General features: G+C 38.9%; 1 protein-coding gene across 2 annotated transcripts in view; it reads left to right on the top strand.

Moving 5' to 3' along the window:
* Positions 1-24511, top strand: part of LOC126094940 (Bardet-Biedl syndrome 7 protein homolog) — a 169288-nt gene that overhangs the window by 119394 nt on the left and 25383 nt on the right. For both annotated transcript variants that reach the window (XM_049909588.1, XM_049909589.1), the window contains 2 exons: positions 5140-5342; positions 5497-5661. In XM_049909588.1, the coding sequence (XP_049765545.1) occupies positions 5140-5342; positions 5497-5661 (368 nt within the window). The remainder of the gene's footprint in view (positions 1-5139; positions 5343-5496; positions 5662-24511) is intronic.

A 24511-nucleotide genomic window follows, 5' to 3' on the forward strand; every position in this document is an offset into this window, starting at 1 on the left:
GCAACCATTGGTTGCGAAAGCTAGAGTTTTGTGTGTATGTTTGTGTTTATTTGTGTGTCTATCGACCTGCCAGCGCTTTTGTTGGGTAAGTCTCATATATATATATATATATATATATATATATATATATATATATATATATATATATATATATATATATATATAATAGAGGGAAACGTTCCACGTGGGAAAAATATATTTAAAAAGAAAGATGATGAGACTTACCAAACAAAAGCGCTGGCAGGTCGATAGACACACAGACAAACACATACATACACACAAAATCTAGCTTTCGCAACCAATGGTTGCCTCGTCAGGAAAGAGGGAAGGAGAGGGAAAGACAAAAGGATTTGGGTTTTAAGGGAGAGGGTAAGGAGTCATTCCAATCCCGGGAGCGGAAAGACTTACCTTAGGGGGAAAAAAGGAGGGAAAAAAGGACAGGTATACACTCGCACACACACACATATCCATCCTCATATACACAGACACAAGCAGACATTTAGAGGTTTCTATTCACTCAAGATTTATTGTTGGAACAGTATATGAAATGATTACGTTTACAGATCAGTAGCACAAGCAGTTCTGAGTCACCACGTATCAACCCTTGCTGAAATGTACATATTAGAACATGGTGTAACCTTCACAGGTGGCACTGCTGGTGCGACTCTGGCGTCCAGTCAATCATACAGATGGTGAATCTGTCCTGGGATACATAATGCCATGCCAGCTCAACCTGTTCACATAGTTCTGGTAAGAGTTGTTGTTTGATGAGTCACTTGAGTCACATCATACTCACATGTAGTCGATTGGAGACAAGTCCAGAGATCATCCTGGCCAGGGAAGTTGCTGCATGTCTGGCAGAGCACATTAAGCCTTTTGGGCAGTGTGTGGGCGAGCACTATCCTGTCGCAACAACATGTCACCTTCCTTTTGCCAGAATGGCAAAAGAACGGATCTAACAACATTCTGCATGTACCGAGCACTGGTTAGTGTCCCCTCTGGAAACACCAAACACGGATTAGAGTTGTAGCTTATCACACCCCAAGCCATAAGACCTGGGTAGGGGCCAATGTGTCTTGGACAAATGCATTCTGTGAGACAGTGCTCACCAGGTCTATGTTGTATGTGTTAGTGACCATCATTTGTGTGCAGATGGAATCTACTGTCATTGCTGAAGACTACAGACTGCCATCCCATCTTCCAAGTGATCCTCTGACAGCACCAGTCGAGCTGTGCACATTGATGTTGTGGCATGAGTATAAGATGGGCTAAAGGTGGTTGTCCTAACACATCTGGGCTCTCAAGTCCTCTTACCTGGGCTGTGGTAGCTGTATGGTTGGCCACTGCTGCCCTTACAGTGCGATGATCCTGGTGGGAATCCAGAACCTTGTCAGTGGGCGTGAGAAAGTTCACATGACCACTGATACCAGCATCAGTGCACAACTGGTGCAGCACATCCAACTTGCGTGGCAGTTCTCTACAAGGACCATCCAGCCACTCATAAGGCCACAGTTTGACCCCTTTCAAACTCACTAGTCAGCTATAGGATGCGCGAGTGCATCTCTGTGGCATGGTTGACTGCCTGCTTCACATGTTTGCCAACACTGAGCCTTCTGTCTGTGAGCATTCCTTTTAAAAAAGTAGACACAGATGGTACTATGGTAGCTATGCCACTGCTCTATCTGTTGACAGATGCCATTGAAACCCATATCAGTATGTTCACTAACCCCCAGGTGGCATATGCTGTCATCAGATCAAAATAGACATCGTGTTTCCAGGTGTACTACATTTTCTCCCCCAGCAATGTATGTTTGTTGTATTGGTGAATGATGTTTACATGAACATCAACATGGTAGGGTGGTCTGCAGTTTGTACATCCAGTAGGTGACTGTTACAGCTGCAGACTAATGTATACAATTTGGAAGTGGGTCTATGGAGAATATCCAAGAAACAGGACAAGGCATTCCAAATCATGAAATATATGCAAGCCTTGCTAAAGTAAATGTTCCATATTGTACAGTGCAAAAAGAAATTCTGTCTGAGCAGAGCTATTTTTGAGAACATTTGTACACGCTATGGATAATATTAAAGTACACTTGTGCCTGCTATGAGATGTGAAGCACCAGTTGAGCCATGTATATCGATGCTGTGGCATGAGTGGAGGATGGGATAGAGTGTGCGTGCTCATTGTCCCACTGCTAATAACCAGTTCACAACAGTTCATGTTGACACATCTGGGCTCACAAGCCCTCTTATTTTTGCTGCAATAGCTGTATGAACGGCCCTTTCAATATGACAATCCCAGTGGGCATCTGTGCTTTGTGGGATTTCTGGAACCTCACCTACATATGTGAGAATGTTCAGGTGACAACTGAAACCAGCATTATTGCACAACTGGTGCAGCACATCCAGCCTGTGTGGAACTTCTCCAAAAAGACCACCTTGCCACTTAGATGGCCACAATTAGGCACCTTTCAAACCCACTTAGTTGGCAGTTATGTACCTCACACAAGTTAGGCAGTTATGTTCAGAGCCAGCTTGCAAAGTTTTGTAAGGTGTTTGTTGCATATTCTGAGGCTCTCTGTGAAAATGTAGATATCACAAGCACACAACTGAAATGAAATTCTTAACAGCATTGCAGAAAGTGTAGAAAAACTAGGTTTGACGTGGAATTTATTAGTTTTTGTGTCTACAGACAAAGCACCAGATATGTTGGGTAATAAGTCAGGACTTGTAGTGCAACTGAAAGGAAAAATAAAAAAGTTTCCAGTAGCTGATTTGCACTGATCTGCAGTGTGAAGTAATGGATTTGCAATGTGACAGGCAGATTTTTCCAAACATTTCCATCAAGTTTGATTTCCCCATTCACACAAATCATGACACAGCTCCTCACCCTATTCACTGTGATGATGGAGAGGGTACAGTGCTTGCTGTTTGCAGGCCTGCACTCATCATCTGCTTGTGGTGCACATTTGTTGAGAAGCTCCACTCTAAATTAATAAAAATCTCCTAACTGCTCTTAATTTTAGTAGTTCTTTTCAAGATATTGACTGTTGTTTATTATGCAATAGCAAACTACCAGTCATTCCTCACTTAGTTCATTACCGTATTTACTCGAATCTAAGCCGCACTCAAATCTAAGCCGCACCTTAAAAATGAGACTCGAAATCAAGGAAAAAAAATTTTCCCTAATCTAAGCCGCACCTGAAATTTGAGACTCGAAATTCAAGGGGAGAGAAAAATTATAGAGCGCATCTCCAAATCGAAACAAAGTTGGTCCATTGTAATATGAGACACAATTTAGGTCGAATGAATGACGATACAGCTACAGTAGTTTGGTTCGAGTCGTAAGCTTTGCAATTAAGCTTTACCAGGTAGCCATTGCTATGCGTCAGGCGCTCCGTCCGTATTTATACGGGTACCCTTCCTTTTCCACGTGCTTCGTCTGATTTGAATTGATTGCTTATTTTTCTTTGATCTGATAAGCGCAGTTTTCTTTGTTATAGGTGTTTACGTCACTCTAAGCTGAAAACGCATTACTGTACTGCGTCATGTATTGTTTGTCGCATTCTGATAGTGCGTGTTTACGGCCTGTCGCCGCTCGCGGCATGGCTTGCTTTTGTGCGCGCTTCCGCACTATATATATATATATATATAGAGAGAGAGAGGGGGGGGGGGGGGAATCGTCTCATTAGCGGAACAATGGCAAGGAACTGCTTTTTCTTGTTACTTACACTGCTGCTTTCTTTGATAATGATCAACAAGAACCAAATAATAGATAGAAGATATTCTGAATGAGAGTTTAGCGAAAATTTTTCTCCGTTTGCAGGCGCCTCTTTAGTACATTACATTCTTCACAGAAATTAGAGTCATCTTAGATTTAAAAATCTTGTCAATTGCCGTGTTTCATTTCTGACTGTATCACTATTAAGCATAATAATAATAATAATACGAATATAAACGTGACATGATATGTATATTCTTCCGCGTTTGCTGCTGTCTCACTCTAGTTTCGTAGTTTATTAGGCAGACAGGATTTAAATGAGATAGCAGCAAACATGAAACAATACATGGCAAAATGTTTATATGCGTATTATTCTTGTGGTGACGAGAATACTGCATGTGATTTACAATTTATAAACGTTCCTCTTAGCAACCATCTCTTCTCACAGATAGGAAACAATTCAGGACGTAGAGTTGGCCATATTGACAAACATACCAAACATTCTTGCCAGTCGGATTTTCGTAGTACACTGAAATGCTGCTACATTCGAAGATGAATAATACGGAATTTATATTTACTTCGTTGGATAATGTATGAAAATGTAGTGGTCGAAACTCGGGAGCGGAGAAAATAGCCCGTCTTCCACCTTTTTTTTTTTAAATTTATTTACTGACGCAGAGGTTTTGGCGCCAGTATTTATCTTTGTGCCAACAAAGCATGCCCGTGTAGCGCTACATACATTCGACGGCAGAAGTAAGTTGTGGCGGCACCCACCAACTTTTTTCAGAATTTCCGCTTGCTTTACACTCGATTTTAAGCCGCAGGCGGTTTATAGGCTTTCAAAAACCAGAAAAAAAGTGCGGCTTAGATTCGAGTAAATACGGTATAAGACATTACAGCAAACTACAACTCATTCATTACTTAGTCATTTATAAGCTGAACAGGTTTTTAAAAATTTCTTCCAGTATATTCCCATATCAGTAACACACAGAAAATGCTTGTGCTTTCACTATTTTTATGCTTGTGTTGTCCTAAATTGTTTTGTTTAAACTTCAGATACATATTTTTTGTTGCAATTATATCAGTCTTCGCAATAAATTTCTTAGGTGATATTCAATACACCGTACCTATTCCTGAAGCTCCTTTTGAGTTTAGCTATTTAGTCATACACATCAACAACAAAATATGCTTACTGTAACCTAACCAAAACTTTTATATTTAAGTTTAATGTGGTATTGATAAGCTCTGTATTACTGATACAATTTCTTATGTGCCAAATAATTTTTTCTTCTGCTTTCCATTTTCTCTCTTCCTTATCCTTGTTTCTTTTCAAAAGGAAATATGTATTGTATACATCTGAGACCCCATGTTGTAATATATATAAACTATTATTTTTTTCACTTATACATTTGCAGAGTGGTAATCATCTCTTGGTGACCTACCGCTGTCAGGTTAATGTGACAAGACTTGAAGTGAAGCTTCGAACAGTAGAAGGACATTATGGAACACTAAGGGCATATGTAACTCCACTTGCTCAGCCAAAGAGTTGCACACTGAAAACATTTGCCATCAAGCCACTCTCTTTACATGCCCGCTGCCACCATCCTGATCAAACAAGGTTAGTACAATTATAATAGCAGATATGGAAGCATGTGGCCTGACTTTCTGCGTTGTGTTGGATGGCTAGTTACAATATTAAATTAATTGCTGTGGAAATGTAGTTACCTTTCCATTAGTGAATCAGCTAATAAAAATGTCTCATGAATTTACAGACCATTTAATGTTCTGACACTGAAAGGTTCCTTCAGCCTGGCAGAAATACATACATGGATATGCTTTTGCCTGCCTGAAGTTCCAGAGAAGCCACCTATGAATGAAAAAAATGTTCTTGCATTTAAATCAGCCTTCACTGATACTATGTTGCTTTGTTCTTACTGGTGAGTTATATAGTTGCAAGATTACTACTTGATATGAAGCCAAATTATTTCTTTATTTGTTGTATTTGCTTGATGGTTTTTCATTATTACTGCAATTTACTGTAAGCTTTCAACTCTTTGAAATATAAATTTTTGTATAAACTGGCATGAGAAGTTCTATAGTTGACACTGTGTCTGGTAAGAGGAGCAACTTGTGTGTTCTGTACATATTAGTTTCTCAGATTATTTCGTGTCAGTTTCTATGTGTGATTGTTGGTTGTCACTGTTATGTTATTGACTCTTGGGAATGTTCTTGAATTGTGGTGTAGAACATTACAGCTACTTTTCTTACAGTCATTATCAGGTGTTTCTATGACATATTGACCATAATCCTTGCAAGATTGTTTATTAAGCTGTTCACATTTGCCCCATTAAATGCCACAAATTATTGTGATGTTATTGAAGCCCATATATTTCTGCTTATAGTTATGCAGAGCTCTTCTCAGCTGGAACCTACACCCGCTATTTATCGAGTTGTCAGTAATATGAATTTGTAATGTTTGTGTTTAAATGAGGTGAAAATTGACTGCAACTTTACCTTCAGCCCCTTCTGCATCTTCTGTAAATGGCTCCAGATTTGCTACACTTCAAAATAAAAGTGCTGTGTTGGAACACTTCCCACTTGTCTTGGGATGTAGTATTGATCATAAGACCATTTTTCATTGGCTCAAAAAGTGATAAATGAAGATACCGTATTTCTCAACAAGAGTGCAAAGGCCGTACTTAACACAATATCTGTTGAATAAAATATTTCATTTGACATAAGTAAATCCATTTCTGCAAATCAATTGAAGCTAACTTTTCCATAACAGATATATTATTTTTCAATTTGAAACAGGAAATTCTTGATTCAACAGTACATCTAACATGACAAAAAGTAGTTTCAGTATCTTATATTTTCATTGTAAATGGCAGTTTCACAGGCCCAAAACAACATGGGTTGCACTAAGTGGTGAGTAAAATGACATGATTTGTCAGAACCTTTGGACTATAGAACTAATGTGTCTCTCTTATCTCTAACAGGAATATTTTTATAACAGTTTTAACTTAACTCTTTTTGAATCTGTAGCAAGAGCAATGAAAGAAAACATTGTGCAAGTATTAGAAAAAGTCACCCAGAACCCCAATATTTACTGGGCAAGATGAGAAGGTAAGACTAATTGTTGGGCACTGCTCTGAACAAGATTTAAAAACCTGAGAGCTTAAGGGTGGAAGATAGGGTAATAAACAAGACAGATATCACTGACAAAACATCATGTAACAGTTAAATAAGAGAAGAAAGCTAGGTGTATTATATGTTGTAGACAGGTGAGGATAGGGTGCAGAAAAATAGATGAGTCAGGAAATAAAAAAATATATAAAAAACTAAAATGGAGGGAAGCAAAGGAATAGTTACTGAAAAGAAATCCCGAGACTAAAGAAATTAACATAAATTTTGAGTGATGAGACCTAAGAACATTTTGTAATGCCAGTTCCCACCTGCAGAGTTGTGAGAATCTGGTGTCAGGTGGGAGAATCCAGGTGGCACATGTGGTCAAGCAAGTACTGAGGTCACAACTGTCATGTTACAGAGCATATTCTGCACTGGGATATTGTGTGTGTTGCCAGTACACAGTCTGTCAATGTCCAGTGCTGTATTCGTACTGCTGTAGAAGGCCAAACAGGGTTTACATACCAGCTAGTACACAACACTGCCCTCCCTTTGATAGTATAGTACAGTAGAGCTTCGATTATCTGAACGGCACCTTAACTGAACTGTTCTCATTTTCACATTCCACACAATGCCTCGACCCCCTCTTCCCTGATCCTGCGATGAGTTGTTAACCTAAAAGGTTAGAGAAGGGAATGTCTTGCAACCTAGATTGCTAATGAGTACAAGACTGATAAGTCAACAATTGCTGATACAAAAAAATGTAAGATGAGCCACAAATTCTATATCTATGCTTGATTCTACTGATGGTTCATCAAGTTGTAGAACTATGAAGCTTGCCACAAACACAGATCTTGGTGGTGTTGTTTACTAGTGGTTTACACAAAAAGATCACAAGGAGTATTTATCTCTAGTCCCATTCTGTGTGAAAAGGCAATTCGGTTTTATGAAAAGTTCGGATGGCTGATGAATTTTAAAGCTATCATGGGTTGGTTAAAATGCTTTAAATCAAGACATGGCATTTCTGAGCTTCAAATACAAGGAAAAAAACTATCTGCTGATTCTTTCAAAATCATACTCAGGGAAGTATTGAGGGAAGTAGATTATGCTCTCAAAAGTGTTTACAATGCTGACAAAACTGGACTCAACTGCAGAGTTTTACCAGAAAAACTCTTGCTTCACAATCAGGAATTAACATCATAGACCTAAAATAAGCAAGGATCTTATTACTGCTTTAGCTTATGCTAATGCTACTGGTAGATACAGATTGCCGAAGCTCATCATTGGTAAAAGTAAGGAACGGTGTTGCTTCAAACACATTGATATGTCTGTGATGCCTATTCTTTACATCTGATAAATGAATACCTGGCTGGAAGGTTTTATGGAAGTTTTTGTACCCTCTGTAAAAGCTCATGATAAAAAACGGCAAAAGGGAGGAAACATTACTGCTCCTTGACAACACACCATCTCATCTATCCTGTAACATCTTAAACAAACAGAGCAAATTGAACAGCATAGAGACAGAAGTGATGACACTTTCTGCAGGACCTGACCATCATTTTGCAGGACAATGCTCAAGCACATACAGTGCAAGCTGTTACTGATTTGTTTGACTGCTGAGGCTTCTACGTGCTATACCACCTACTACACTCCCCTGACATAAGCCCTCATGAGTTCAATTCGATTTCTAAACTGAAGAAAACACTTCACAGCATTCGCTTCAGAACTGCTACAAATTTTTCGGGCAATAGACCGCGCCACTAGAACTGTCAACACAACTGGCACTGCTAAGAGTATCCTATGACTTCCACATTCCTGGCAACAGGTTATACACAATGCTGTTGACTACTTTGAAGGTCAGAAAAACTTTGAAACACATATCTATTTTGTACAAGCTGTAAATAAATAGCCATAAAGTTCCAACCCTCATATATAGGTTTCTGTACATTCACCATTTGTTATTATCACTTGCAAATAAAAAAAGTAAATGGAAATCAGCTTTTATATAAATCTAGATTGTACATCTGTAAGTATATTAAAAATGAGATTTCTTTATTATGGTCCAAAAATTTTAAGTGAGTTATATACACACATAAAAAAGAAAACTGAATCTACAAAAACTCAAAAATAAATTATTCCATACAGTATCTAAATATTTGGCATCTTGGTATGCAAATCCCAATTATCATTTTGTTTTCTGTAAATAAACCTGTATTATGACTGTTATATTACTCTAAAAGTCATCAAAATAATTACATAAGCATTAAATATGTAATAGAAGAGTAATAGCAACTATTTTGAATGCAGCTGCTCTTCTGCCAATTTCTTGCATGTGATATAAAATATGGCTAGTATATTTGCTAAGTACTTGAGCCACTTAATTTTAATGTTAGCTAGTTATTACTTTAGTGGATAGAAGTAGTTGTTCATGGCTGTGGTAATGTTTATTTTCACATCTACCACATCCCAGAAAGTTCTCCCACATGATGGGCCCTGAAGGCCTGAATGATCAAGTGATGTTGCAGGAACATCATATGGTTTCTTCACACATTTTCTAGCATGTTTCCTACAAGCACAATGATAGACCATTCAGTAACTAGCTGGGTGTGAATCATTAACCCAGTAAATGTAAAATGAGTTTCATCAGTGATAAGTTTAGGAATCTCACAGGCCAAGAAATGATGTCCTCGCATTTCAAAACATCTTGAATATGTTACTTGTGCAGGAGTTTATAATGATATGTTGCATTTTTTATTATCTGCATTTTCAACAGTGTCAGTGACCAGTGATTATGCAGTAGCTTGCATTTTTGGTTTGATGTGAGAGTGTAGTGAAAATCACTATCTAAAACATACCGAGGTTCATTTTGTTTTCTTATCTTTATTCCATATAGCTAAAAATATTAATAGTGTAACTTTTGCTCCCTATAGCACAAGTTACATAGTTTACTCTCATGTTATACCAACCTCAGCATAGTCTTCAATTAGTCTCTTACTGTTGGTATTAGTATTTTCTTTCTTATTATTAAATAGCTGTACATATTATAAGAAACATAATCAAATAATGGAAAGTCCAGGATGGAATAACAACAGTATTATGAAAAGGATGATTGCTATTCATCAAGGAGAGTGAGGCACTGAGTTGCAGGCAGGCACAATGAACAGACAGCTAAACATTTAAGCCTCCACACAAGCACAGCTCACGCAGACATGACCGCTGTCTCCTGACGGTGTGGCCTGACTTATAAGATACACAGATTGATAGGGCTATATTTGTGCACAGATAAAAGGGGAATTAGCTGATAGCAGAATAAGCTAAAGCTATATTGGCTGTGGTTGACAGGCTTTAGGCTGCTGTTCTGACCTGTGGCAGTGTTTGGATACCTGTGACAAATCCAGTGACACCTCGAGTGTACCCATCATCATCTGCCAGCCTTGATATCAGTGCACCACCTAGTTCACATAATCCAGTGAATTAGCTCTTCTTTAGGCATAAATGTATGTGGATATTGATGACATAGCTGTCTCTTTGTGGCCAGGCAGTTGATACAATATGCTGCCCATTGTGGATGCAGCTGACAAGGAACACCTTGGGAGCAAGGTCACAAAAGGCCAATGATTTTTATGGCATTTGACACCCCACAATATTGGTTGCTAATGGCAGTAGGGGTTGGGACTGGATGTATCCAATGGTGAGCACAGCGTGAGTCTATGCAGCATAGTTTATCTTCTTAGCTGACAAGTAACTCACAACAGCGCCACAGTGCTAGTGGTGTTGAGATAAAGCAAGGCTATCGCAACAATAAGCAAAGAAAACGTCACATTGTATCTACAACAGTAGTTGTCAAAGTTGAAATTCCATCATAAAGAAATCCAAGGAATTCCACAGAGTGAGAAGGAAGGCAGACAAAATATTAATGCTTCTGCAAGATTAGTCAGTGGAATTGGTGGTGTCGTATTCGTTCAACTGTGCGGACAATGTCCGTGAGGAGTGCAATGAAGACAATATATGCTTAACAATTGAAAGTGATACTGAAACAGTTGTCAAGTCATGTAGTTCATCATTCATGTTGGACAGGGAGCCACAAATCCTGTCTCCAGTGAAACATAGTAAAGGACAACCATTGTCCAAGGAGTGGTTACTAAACATAATTACATACATGGAAGATTATCCACAGCATAGTTAAAAAAAAAAAGTATGAACAGATTTTGACAGCAATGTGACTGTGTAGTGCATAAGAAAAACTACAGATATTCAAGGGGGACGTGGCACAATTTCCGGGATATCCATGACAGTGATCTACTATGCTATGTATATCAGATAGATTACAGTGTTTCCAAAGGAAGCAGTAGATGGTTGCTGTAATGGATCTGGGAGATGTGTTATTTTCTACCGGATTTGTTGATACCAAATTGTAAATGTTTTCTTATATTTTTGTCACAATTTTTTTTATTCTAATTTGCCTTATCTTATGTTAATTTACTTATATTTTTGAGAGTGACAGCATATTGATTACTATAAGTAGATGTGACGAAGAATATCAAAGAGACTGGTTACAAGTGAAGCTTGTGTGTTGTGTAAAATGTCTTTGACGCTGGAGTCGTCTTTGACTGTAGTCAGTCGGCAGTTAATTCTTGGTGTGTGTTGATGGTGGAACAATGTGCAGGTCGCCGTCATAAATAATTTTGAATTATGTTACTATTTTTTATATAAACTTTAAGAAGAAACTACATTCAAAGAAATGGTATTTGAAGCACCAAAAATGAGGCAAACACATTGAACCAGGTCATTTCTGCAGCCGACAAAGGTGCATTGTGGAATCATACTTCCACTAGACAACTGAAGCCAAGACTAATATCGCCTTGTAAACATCTAACGGAAAAGGTACTGTCACGAAATAATGCCAAATTTAAGTAAATAAAAATAGTGAGCATATTTCATTACGTGAGTTCAAACATTGCTACAGAATTTGAAGACATAAGATACTGAAATTTCAGACAAAGCACCAACTTGATGATGCACAGAAAACTACAGAATCATTGTAGATGAGGTAAACAAACTTGTCGCATCATTCAGTGAAGAATTTGTTTTCATATCCAACCAGTCAGGGTTTGAAGAGGAAATGCATATGAAAGGAACCTGGGAAATTAGAGGTAACAAGAGAGTTGTATCAAAATCAGTAACATTAATCCTTAATGCATTCTTAAACAACTATGCTGACTGTTAATCTATATGGTAAATTGGCTGCAAAGTTATTAATTGTGCTGCGAGAAGTTGGAGGATGCTGTGCGTGATATTGCAAGGGCAGTAGGGAAGGTATAAGAGAAACACAACTATGGTATGAGCATTGTTTTTGGCTAATAGCTAGTCAAAATAAACTACTTTTGCTTGATTCCTGGTATGCATACAAAAAACCATACTCCTTAGACCAAACTATCCCTCCTAAAAAGTGTGTGACATTGCACTTCATACCACCTGGAACCACTGGACAAATTCAGCCTCTGGATATTTGTTTTTTCTGTGCCTATAAAACATATTATGCACTATCTGCAGTTTGCACCACAAAGGATAACCGGTTTTACAATAAGCTCCACAACAGACTGTTTCTCATTCGGTTGCATGCCATCACATTCCATCAGTTCTCATAACCCCGTTACACCAATATGATTCTCTTTGCATTCTTTAAGACTGGATACCTAGCTGTACATTCTGCATATTTGTAACTCCCCACGGACTTCACACCTGATATTGATGGTGCAGACATTTGCGATCATTGTGGCATGCCATTTCTCATTTGGTATTCATGGTGCAAGTTAATTGTTTGTTTTCGACATTTCTTGAATGTCGATGATTTTGTGAAGTGTAATACATACATCCCAGAGAAGTTTGATCTCTGCACCTCCTGCTCACTCATTTTCTCTTGCTCTCCTGATGAACATGGTGAGTCATTAGCAGCTAATATTGTTCGTGCCGTAATTGTTAACACAACACTTTCAAATGAGCCTTACTAAAGATTGAACTTGTTACTTCACGCTCGAAGGGTTGCTTGCAAGTGATGTGTTTCATTCTTATTCTTGTATGCTTCTTCTTACACACTGTGTTTACTAACTGACACACTTGACTATTTACTAACAGGAAGTCAGGACAGCAAGCTCGCATTCTAAATCCCTCACATGGTGAAATATTGAGCGTGGCAGGTAGCAGGCTAGCTAGACTACGTGAAAGACAGCACAAGCAACCCAGCTGATCTGTGGTGTTTCTCAAATGATTTTCAAGGAACTATTCAATATAAAAGATTCTCTCACATCCTCACTTGTCAGCTTCATGGTGAAGTGCCCATAATTTCGTTAATAATCAAAGTTATTATGATATTTTGAGATTAAATGACACATTACACAAAATACAAATAGTTTGTAATGAAAAATATAGGTCACTATGAGTTTGCATTTGGAGCATCTTAGGTCATACATTTCTGCATATGAAATGTAGCTATCACAATGAATTATTCTTAAAACTTGAGAGGAGATTGCTATTTTTCTCCAGTCTTGCATATAGTGCATTCAGTCATGATTGTGCGCACAGAAGATAAAAACAAACAGTTCGAGATGGCAAAACAAAATTGTGGCAAATGATAGCATGCAAAGAGGAGAGTATTTTTCCATATGGTTAATATGTGAAACTTCCTTATCTACCATGATATGTAAATAGTTACAGATTTTTTTTTAATTTTTTTTTTCAGTGGAATTATGTAATTTTTGAAGGGTTATTGATAGTTGGTGAAATGAGAACTGCTGTGGGTTTCACTATATTGTTGTTGTGGTATTCAATCTAAAGACTGGTTTGATGCAGCTCTCCATCCTACCCTCTCGTGTGCAAGTCTCTTCATCTCCGAGTAACTACTGCAACCTCCATCTCTCTGATTCTGCATACTGTATTCATCCCTTGGTCTCCATCTACGATTTTTATCCCCCACACTTCCCTCCAGGGCTAAATTGGTGATCCCTTGATGCCTCAGAATGTGTCCTACCAAGCAATCTCTTCTTTTAGTCAGGTTGCACCACAAATACCTCTTCTCCCCAATTCTATTCAGTACCTCCTCATTAGTTACGTGATCTACCCATCTAATCTTCAGCATTCTTCTGTAGCACCACATTTCAAAAGCTTATATTCTCTTCTTGTTTATCATCCATGTTTCCCTTCCATATATGGCTGCACTCCCTACAAATACTTTCAGAAAGGACTTCCTGACACTTAAATCTATACTCGATGTTAACAAATTTCTCTTCTTTAGAAACACTTTTCTTGCCATTAATGTCTTAAGTTAATAAATACCAAAAGGCTATGGGGAAAGAAAGCAGAGTTAAGGCGATGTTGATTTTTTATGGTGCACCCATCCACCCCACAGAAAGCCAACTTCATACAGAAGATGGGCGTTTCAAAACACTGTATGTCCTGTTGATCATAATGAATTGTTGCAGCCAGTGGTCAACCAGTTGTTGAAACTGTAAAGGGACATAACAGAAGACAACTGTTGAGGAAGCTTTTGATAGAAGGTGGAAATGAAGAAGGCATTATGGTTCATCACCAAAAACTAAGTTTTAAGAGACTGCTCTTACATGGAGGTGGGAGCATAGACAATCACATGAAAAAGAGCTTGGAATAAACTGAAAGGGAGCAGAAAAGAGAGGAGCAGAGAAGGGGGAGAGACCACTGAGCACATTGGCAGAAAACAGTGAACTATGAGGGTGAAGAGACATGATTTTGGAGGAGGTGATAGGACAGAGGCCCGGAAAATGTTGGGTGGAGGTTCTGGGGACATAAGGTTATTGCAGGTTGAGGCTGGGATGATTTATGGCGTGGAGAATGTATTTTAAGGGTAACTGCCATTTGTGCAGATCAGTAAAGCTGGTGATGGAGGGGAGATTCCTGATGACCCAGGTTGTAAAGCAGCCATTTAAATCAAGCATGTTATGTTCAGCAGCATGTTGTGCAACAGAGTGATCCACTTTGCTGTTGGCCACAGTTTGGTGGTGGCCTTTCATCCTGGTGGACAGCTGGTTGGTATTTATATAATATAAAGAGCTGAGCAATGATTGTAGCAGAAGTGGTACACGATGTGGTTGCTTTCATTGCTGGCCCAGCCTTTGATGGGTTAGGACATGACTGTGACAGGTTTGGAATAGGAAGTGCTGGGTGGGTAGATTGGGCAGGTCTTGCTCCTCCGGGTTTTTCCAGAGCTTTATGATCCTTGTGGCAAGGGGTTGGGATTGGGAGTGGCATAGGGATGGACTAGGATGATGTGGAGGTTGGGTGGATGACGGAAAACTGCTTTAGGAGGGGTGGGAAGGACCTTGTGTAGGATGTCCCTCATATCAGGGCATGATGGTAGGTAATAGCCCAGGCAAAGGATGTGGTTCAGTTGTTCCAGTGTGGAGTGGTACTGGTTCTTTTGGGTAGTGAGACGATTTGGGATGTATAGGGGATATGGCATGGGAAATCTGTTTGCAGACTAGATTTGGGGGATAGTGTCTTTGTGAGAAGGTGTGAGTGAGATCTTCAGCCTACTGGGCAAGGGTGTTGTTGTCATTGCAGATATGCCATACCTGGGTGGCTATGCTGTATGGGAAGGATTTTTGGTGCGCAGGGATGGCAACTGTCAAAATGTGGTACTGTTGGCGGTTGGTGGGTTTAATGTGGACAGAGGTGTGGATGGAACCCACAGAGAGTAGGAGGTGAGTGCCCAGGAAGCTAGGTTGAGAGCCACCTCTGCTCCCTCCACAAGATACTGCTACTGTGCAATCCCTTTTACATACCTCACACCTCTGAAGTGAGTCCCTTACACTCCAGCACCTGGAAGAGCACTTGAGACACCACCTAGCCTGCTGACATCCTACTGCTGCCTTGAGCTACCACTGTCCAACCCCTATCCTACCCACAGTGTTACTCCTCGTCAACCACTCGTAGCACACAGACCATGCATAGCTGACCTTTTAAACTTGCTCCATCCACCCAAAGCTCCTTTCCAACACTCCACTAACCGCAGAGCTGAAACAATCTCTGAATACTGTTGTTATCCTTTCCCCAAAATCCTCAGCGTCCCCAGAAGTTTCAATCCTACCCAAAGGCTTCATTTTCAGCCATAAATCCAAATTTAACCATGTTGGAATTGTCAAGGACCTACAGGCGTTCTCCTAATCAGTTCAATTGAAACTCTTCATTGCCACCAATTCCTCCAACTAAAGCCAACCTAATCTCAACCTTTGAACCCAACTTTCCCAGTTCATACCACCATCCAACCATTATCCCCCCCTTCAACCTAACCAACCTATGGTCACCTAGCAGGAATTTCTTACAACCAAGATGGCCTCATCATCCTTCCCTAGGTCCAATCCTAGGAGTACCAACCTATCAGCAGAAGAGAGGACAGCTATACACAGACTCAAAACAAAGGTTCCATCACAGTTGTCATGAACTGCAGCGACAACCTGTTTGAAGGCCATGCCAGTTGTCTGACTCCTTCACCTATAAACTCTGCAAGAGTGATCCCATCCGGGAAGTCTAGCATAGCCTCCAATCCCTGCATATAGCCTTGGCCCTTCCCATAATCTTTCCCCTGAATCCATGTCCCTCCTCACCCCTATCACACCCTGCTTACTCCCCGCTTACTCATCTTCTACATGCTCCTCAAAATCCACAAACCCAACAATCCTGGGCACCCTATTATAGTTCGTTATTGTGCTCCCATTGAAAGAATTTCAGCCATCTTTGATCAATACCTCCAACCTATTGCCCGTAGTCTAGCCTCCCACATCAAAGATACCAACCACGTCCTTCACTGACTATCCCCTTTACCTCCTGGAGCCCTACTCATCACTGTTGATGCAACTTTCCCAAACACCAACATCCCTGTCACCCATGGTCTTGCCACTATTGAACCCTTCCTCTCCCACTGTCCTTCAGACTCCAAACCCACTACCTCATTCCTCACATGCCTTACCTAACATACAACTACTTCTCCTTTAAAGGGATGAATGAAAAGTATACAAACAAATCTGAACCACAGCCATGGCACCTACATGACACTATCCTATGTCAACCTATTTATGGGTTATCTAGAGAAAACCTTGTTAGCCTCCCAGAACCCCAAACCCCTGATTTGGTTCAAGTTCATTGATGATATCTTCAAGATGTGAACTCGGGGCCAGGACATCCTATCCTCATTCTTTCACAACCTAGACACTCTTTTGCATGCACTTCACGTGGTCCCTCTCAACCCAGTGTGCTATATTCCTGCAAATGACCTCCTTCTCTTAGAAGGCTTCATCTACACTTCAGTCCACATTAAACCCATAACCCACCAACAGTACCAGCACTTAAACAGTTGCTATCCCTTCCACACCAAAAAATTCCTCCCATAAAGCATATGCACCCAGGGATGGCTTATCTACAGTGATAGCAGCTACCTTTCCCAGTCTTGCAAAGGCTTTCTCACAGGAACTACCTCCAGACCTAGTCTGCAAACAGATTTCCATGCCATATCCCCACACGCCCCAAAACCTCCCACCACCCCCAGGAACCAGCTACAAAGGAGCAACTCCTTGTCACCCATTATCACCCTGGAATGGAACAACTGAACCACATCCTTCAACAGGGTTTTGATTATCTATTATCATGCCCTGATATGAGGGACATCGTACCCAAGATCCTTCCCACCCCTCCTAAAGTGGTGTTCCAACAGCCACCCAACTTCCATAACATCCTAGTCCATTCCAATGCCACTCCCAATCCCAATCCACAAGGATCATATCCCTGTGGAACACCCAGGTGCAAGACCAGCCCAATCCATCCACCCAGCACTTCCTATTCTGGTCCTGTCACAGGTTTATCCTACCCCATCAGGGTGCGGGTGACCAATGAAAGCAGGCATGTCATGTACCAGGTGTGCCGCAATCATTGCTCTGTTGGTATGACTACCAACCAGCTATCCACTAGGATGAATGGCCACTGCCAAACTGTGGCCAAGAGCAAAGTGAACAACCATGTTGGACAATATGCAATCTAAGATAACATGCTTGATTTCAATGGTTGCTTCACAATCCCAGCCACCTGATCCTCCCCTCCATCACTAGCTCTTCTGAGCTGTGCAGATGAGAGTTATCCTTACAATGCATTCTCCACTCATAAAATCATCCTGGCCTCAACATACAGTAACCTACTGCCACCACACCTTCCACCCAACAGTTGCTGCCCCCTCTGTCCTATCACCACCTCCCGACTCACATCCCTTCATCCACATAGTGCACAGCACTGCTATTTGCCAATGCACTCACTGATCTTTTCCCCTTCTCTGCTTCTCTCCTTTCTACTCCATGCTCCCATTTGATGCTTTTCAGTTTCAGTCTGGCCTGGGCAGCCAGAGAAATCAGTGAGAAACTTGCGTGGGTGAGTACATGTATGTTTTTCTTTTCTGGTGAAGGCTTTGGCTGAATATCTAATGTGTAACAATCTTTATTGGGCTGTTAGAGCCAGTTGTACCTACAGTATTCCATGCGTCTTTCATGGACTATACGAGTCATCTGCCCAGTGTTGGAAAGGCCACACTTACAGAGGATATTGAGAATCCCCATGCTGCAGAGCATCAAACCATCTTGGATGGGACCCAAAAGTGCTGCTGTTTTCAGTGGATGACAAAAAATCACCTGGACTTTACACTTGGCAATGATCCAATCTATTTTTGATGTCAGGCTTTCCACATATAATAGGAAAGTCATGGATTTAAATCTTTCTGTCTTCTTCCTCTTTATTTGTGTCCAAATTACTTTTTATTCATAGTGTCTTATGTATTTGTTGTGGACAATACACATTTGCTTCAAAAACTCCCCTTAAATGTAAAAGCTCCTCCTGCAGACTGAAACATCTAAAAATTGCAGACATCCCTCTCTGTTGATTAACATTATAAACTACTCTCTCTCTTCTTCTTCTTTTTTTTTTTTGGGGGGGGGGGGGGGTGTTGGGGATGGAATGTAGGTGGTTTAAAGATTCCTGCAAAGTATCCTCACCATGGGGCCATGCTACAAATGTTTCATCATCATATCTCCAAAATATTGTGGGCTTCAAACTAGCAGATTTGATTGCCTTTTCTTCACAGTCCTCCATAAACAAACTAGCCACCAAATGTAATGCACAGTGACATCATTAGTTTGTACAAAAAGTTTGTTATTAAGTAATAAGAAAATGTTTGAACAAAGCAGAAGTCTCTTTAATAATATTTTTGTCAGTAATAGATAAAGATTCTAAAAGGGTAACCTTGGTGAATAAGGAAAGCACATTAAAGCTGACTAATAATAATAATAATAATAATAATAATAACAATGGTTTATTTGTCCATAATAACTTTTACAGTCATGGTCATAGTCAGTCAGTACATACATGAACAATAATAATAGTTTAGTAGTAGAAATAAAGTACGTAAAGCATTAAAAATCCTTGATGGAGTACAAACATTTAGCAACTAACAGCTGCTTTAATTTTATTTTAAATATGTTTCCTTTTAACATTTTTATGGTATTTGGCAGTCTGTTGTAAAAAAATCTTCCAGCAGAAAATGGATTATGATCGGCTGCTTTTTTATTTCTGAATTTTATGTGGTAATCCTTTTTCTTCCTTGTATTAAACTATGGATATCACTATTTATTATACTGTGCTCCATATTTTCTTTTACAAACAGTATAGTGCTTAGAACGTATAATGAATACACTGTTAGTATATTATACTTAATGAAGTATTCTCTACAGGATTGACGCTTACTAATATTCGCTATTATCCTAATTGCTCTCTTCTGGGCTCCAAAAGCCCTATCCATGTATACCGTTGGTGCCCCACCCCAAATCTCAATGCCGTATTGTAGGTGGGAGTGTATAATACCAAAATAGATTTGTCTCAAGACTGGTGGTGCTATTATGCTAGAAAGGCGTTTTAGCAAGTAGGTATTACACGAGATTTTTTTACACATGTAGCTGATGTGCTCCTCCCATATAAGATGTTCATCAACTATAATACCCAGGAATTTATGTTTATCAATTGTTTCAGTTGATAACTCTGGCTCAGTATCCACTTGTCTTGATTTGCAATTTAGCATAAATTCCATTAGAATTGTCTTTTCCTTATTTAATGCCAATTTATTTTTATTCATATATTCTGTGATGAGGCTAGTGTTCTTGATACTTTGCACTGCTAGCTGTTTTGTAGGGCTCCAGCTTATGAAGGAGGTGACGTCAGCATAATTCACAAGGTCTGCATTTTTTGGAATTATTATATCATTGATGTACAAAATGAACAGAAAAGGCCCAATAATACTTCCCTGAGGGACTCCACAGTAAGAATTTTGTAAGATGATTTTACTGTTTGTATAAGTCCCCCAGTTGTATGATACAACTTAACACATTGTCTTCTGTCAGCAAGGTATGATCTTAACAAATCTAATGCCACTCCTCTGACCCCATAAGTTTCTAATTTATGTAGAAGAATGGAGTGATTTACAGTATCAAAAGCCTTAGATAGGTCTAGAAAGGTGCCAATAACTTTGTTTCCATCATCAAGTTCATTCAATACTGCTTGAATAAATGTGGCTATGGCTGTTATTGTAGACTTGCCCTTCCTGAAACCGTGTTGAGAACTTTTTAATATATTGTACTTAGAGAAAAATGATTCCATTTGATCAAGAAATAGCCTTTCCAACAACTTACTAAGTTCTGATGTCAATGAAATAGGCCTATAATTTTGTACATCAGTAGGTTTTCCCTTTTTATGCACTGGTCTTATTTCAGTGACTTTTAACAAGTCAGGAAATGACCCCTGTCTGAAAGACCTGTTTACTAGATGTTGCAGTGGCTTTATTAACTCATTACTGTATTTGGCTGAGATGTCATCCCAGACACTGGATGTACTTCCTTACTCATCTTACTAAATTTATCTATGAATCTCTTGCATACTTCTTTTGGGTCACTAACCAGTTTTTCATTGCCCCTTATTATTATGTTGTTACACAATGCCTTGTCATTCCTCCCACTTTCCTTCTTTACTATATTCCACGCTGTTTTGCTGACATTGCAGGATTGACTCATCTGTTCTGCATACTTCTGTGCCTTTAATGTCTCAAGTGCTTCCCTATAGGTTTTTCTACAGGCTTTGTATTTTGACTGCAAGTACTGCAGTTTGGTGTCTTTAAAAAGAATATATAGATCATTCATGTCATTCTTTAATTTCATCACATTAGGGGGGGGGGGAGTTTAAGATTCCTGGAACTGTCAGTTTTCTTTAGTATTTTGACCCTTGGGCATAGTTGATTTAGACAATGGGTTAATGTTGTATAAAATATTTCTCACTTTTAATTAATGTCTTCTGTTGCATATAGGCGTATCTGATATCAGTTTATGTGTGCCAGTTTTTCCTTTAATGCATGACAGTCAAGCTTTCTTTTATAAGTAAATTGTTCCTTATGAGATACTATTTCTTTGTCAGTGTGAAGCTCTAGGACTAATGCACTATGATCCAAAATGTGGTTCTCAACAATTCCAACTACAAGGTCCTCCTTACTTAAGTTTGTAATAACATGGTCAATACATGTCTGAGAGTCACCTGTAATTCTTGTTGGTGTTGAATTCACGTGGTTGTAATTATAGGACTGTAAAATATCAATATATCTAAGGTAACTTACACTATTAGTTAAGGAGTCAATGTTCACATCCCCTACTATTATAGTCTGTTTTTTATGAGGTGAGAGTTTATCAGTAAGTTCCTCTAAATGGCAAAAGAATTCTTCCATGTTACTGTTAGGGGATCTGTACAGGCTAGCTATTATTAAACTGCTATATCTGAGCTTTATTCTTATGGCAGCTATTTCAAAGACCATCTCACATGCAAGTTTATCCATCCAATCAATTTTTTCGCACTGGACATTATTTTTGACATACATACCAGCACCACCACCTTTATGTTGTTCCCACACAATAGACACTGACAATTTTATAATTACTTAAATTAATGCTGCATAATTCTTCAGTTTTGCACCCTAGTGCATTTACAAGATAAATATGAGGGCTACTACACTTAGAAATTCGTCAATTTTTTCAATTTTATTGGTAATATATTGGACTTTTGCGGTATTATTTTGATTCTACTGTGATTTGCGATGTTGTCAAGTACTTCGCCTTCATGTATGTAGGGTGAAGGCTGAGTTAGTCTAAAAAAGTTTCTGTCCGACTTCTTTCAGTTGTGAACAAACTGTTTTTATATATTATGTTTTTCAGTTCGATTCTTTCTTTTATGATTAAATTTAATTTTTCACACAAATAGCGTTTACCTGCATAATTTATGTGCAATCCATGGGATGTGTGTTGACCTATCCAACTTTCCTAATCTAGAATAGAACAATTTCCATAGTTTGAACATAGTGCCTTAATTCTAATATTCGTTTTTCGTATTTCCTCGTTTATGCACGAGTTGTAGATCAGATCGTGCCGATGCGGAACAGTAGCGACCATTGTATTTTTCTGCTTATTTTCTTCAAGGAAGTTCTTCAGGGCTTCAATGCAGATATCAGCTTCATTTCTTCCCACGTCATTTGCACCACTTACACAAAATATAAAGTCGTTGCTACGCAGCATTTTTCCTTTTAGGTTGGCGTCTTCTATAACGTTTTTTGTTTTCGCACCGGGTTTCACAACACTACTCACTTTGAGATGATTGCTCGTCTCATTTAGGATTTCTGCAAGATTTCTTCCATGACTATCTGAGAGTTAAAGCACATTGCACTTCAGAGTTTGTTTCATACTACAAGAATTATACAGTTCGTTGCAGGAGTCACTAACTTAATTGCAATATTTATGTTCACACTGTGAACTGTATCCATTTTCATTATTAATTGACATTATTCCGTTTGTTTTTGGGAGTTCATTACACTTCGTTTCACCAATTTTCAAAGGTTCCTTACAATTTTTAACTGAGGATCTCGTATTGTATCTTACTTTCGTATTTTTCACAGTGTTTCTTTCAAGTTTGCATTTACTATGTTCTTTATCAAGTTCTGTAGATTTACTGTGAGCACTTGCTGAGAGTACACTATACCTATTTTTATCAACAATATTTTGTTCACTTGCTACAGTTGATACAGTTTTTTGATTTTTCAGCACTTACTTGTTTCCAGTCTTGCAATTTAGGTTTACTTGCCTGAGATACAGGAACACGCGTTGTCTGTGGCTTTTGCAGCACAGAATTTTCATTTGTTAGGCGGGAAATTTCATGTCTTAATGTATCCATTGTGAACTGTAGACCTAATATGCACTCTTTTAACTTCGTAATTTCTCCGTTGCAATCACTACAAGGTCACTTTTTCACCACTTCACTGTAACTTTTGTTCACTTTATCATCACATACAACTTCACTTGATGCCATCTTAGCCTCTTTCAATCAGAACTGTTCAGAATCAGTGATTTAAGTTTCCCAATGAAGTTTTGGCTGTGTGAAGATTGAAAACCAAGTGGTGCAATTCTCCAAAGCATTATGGACTACCCTAAAATTCCTAATTAAGCTGTTATCATGGGAGCAGTGGTGTTTAACTCTGGCTCTGCAAATTACAACTGTGCCAAACACTTAGTGTTGACATAAGACCTCTTGTGAGAAAATTCGCTCATAACATGGCAATTCTGTGGACTCCATTGGTAAACTCAAATCACCGTGACTGAATAGTTTTGATTCATTAATCAGCTTTGACATGGTGTCATTCACCGAGGTACCTTTTTTAGTATCCTTATCTGTTATTGGCAAATGGTTTGATAAAGAGTTTTTTGTTTAACTTTGTTTAAAAATGATATGACAGCAACTTTTTATTTAACAAAAAATTTTTTAAACAGACTGACATTGTAGCCGTAGATAGTATCTTGTTACCCTTGGTGGTCACATTGTTCATGGAGGACTTTGAGGAAAGGTGTTGCTAGTTTGAAAACCTCAGTATTTTGGAGATACGGTGACAATGTGTTTGTAGTATGGCACCATGGTGAGGTTATATTATGAGAATTATTAAACCATCTGAATACCATCCATTTAAAAATTTAGTTTACAGTGGAAATTTGAAAAGAGGGATGCCATTTATTTTTGGAAGTTCTGGTTCATCACAAAGATGATTGTACTTTAGGATACACAGTTTATTGAAAGGTGACTCCTCATATGGACTTAACAGTTACATACAAATATCCTTCTCAGATGATAAATGTTCTTGAAACTGTGGTTCTTAGAGCACATAGCATTGGTGAAGGGAGTAGTCTTCAAGATTAGCTTTTAAAGGGAGTTTTTGAAGCAAATGAATGTTTTCCACAACAGATACACAAGGCACAATGAATGTAACTAATTTAGACATTCTTGAAAGAAGACAGAGAAGGATTTAAATCCACAGTTCTGCCATATGTAGGAAGTATGTCATCCAATTTAGGACAGACTGTCACCAGAAACAAACTTAAAGTGTTTTATCACCCTCCACTGAAAAAAATCAGCACTTTTGGATTCTGTAAAAGATGACTTGATGCTCTGCAATGTGGTGGTGTACAAGATCCCTGCAAGTGTGGCTTTTTGTACGTCAGGCAGGCAACTTGTACAGTCCATGAAAGA

This window comes from Schistocerca cancellata, chromosome 8, assembly GCF_023864275.1.
Source record: "Schistocerca cancellata isolate TAMUIC-IGC-003103 chromosome 8, iqSchCanc2.1, whole genome shotgun sequence".
Classification (NCBI taxonomy): Eukaryota; Metazoa; Arthropoda; class Insecta; order Orthoptera; family Acrididae; genus Schistocerca; species Schistocerca cancellata.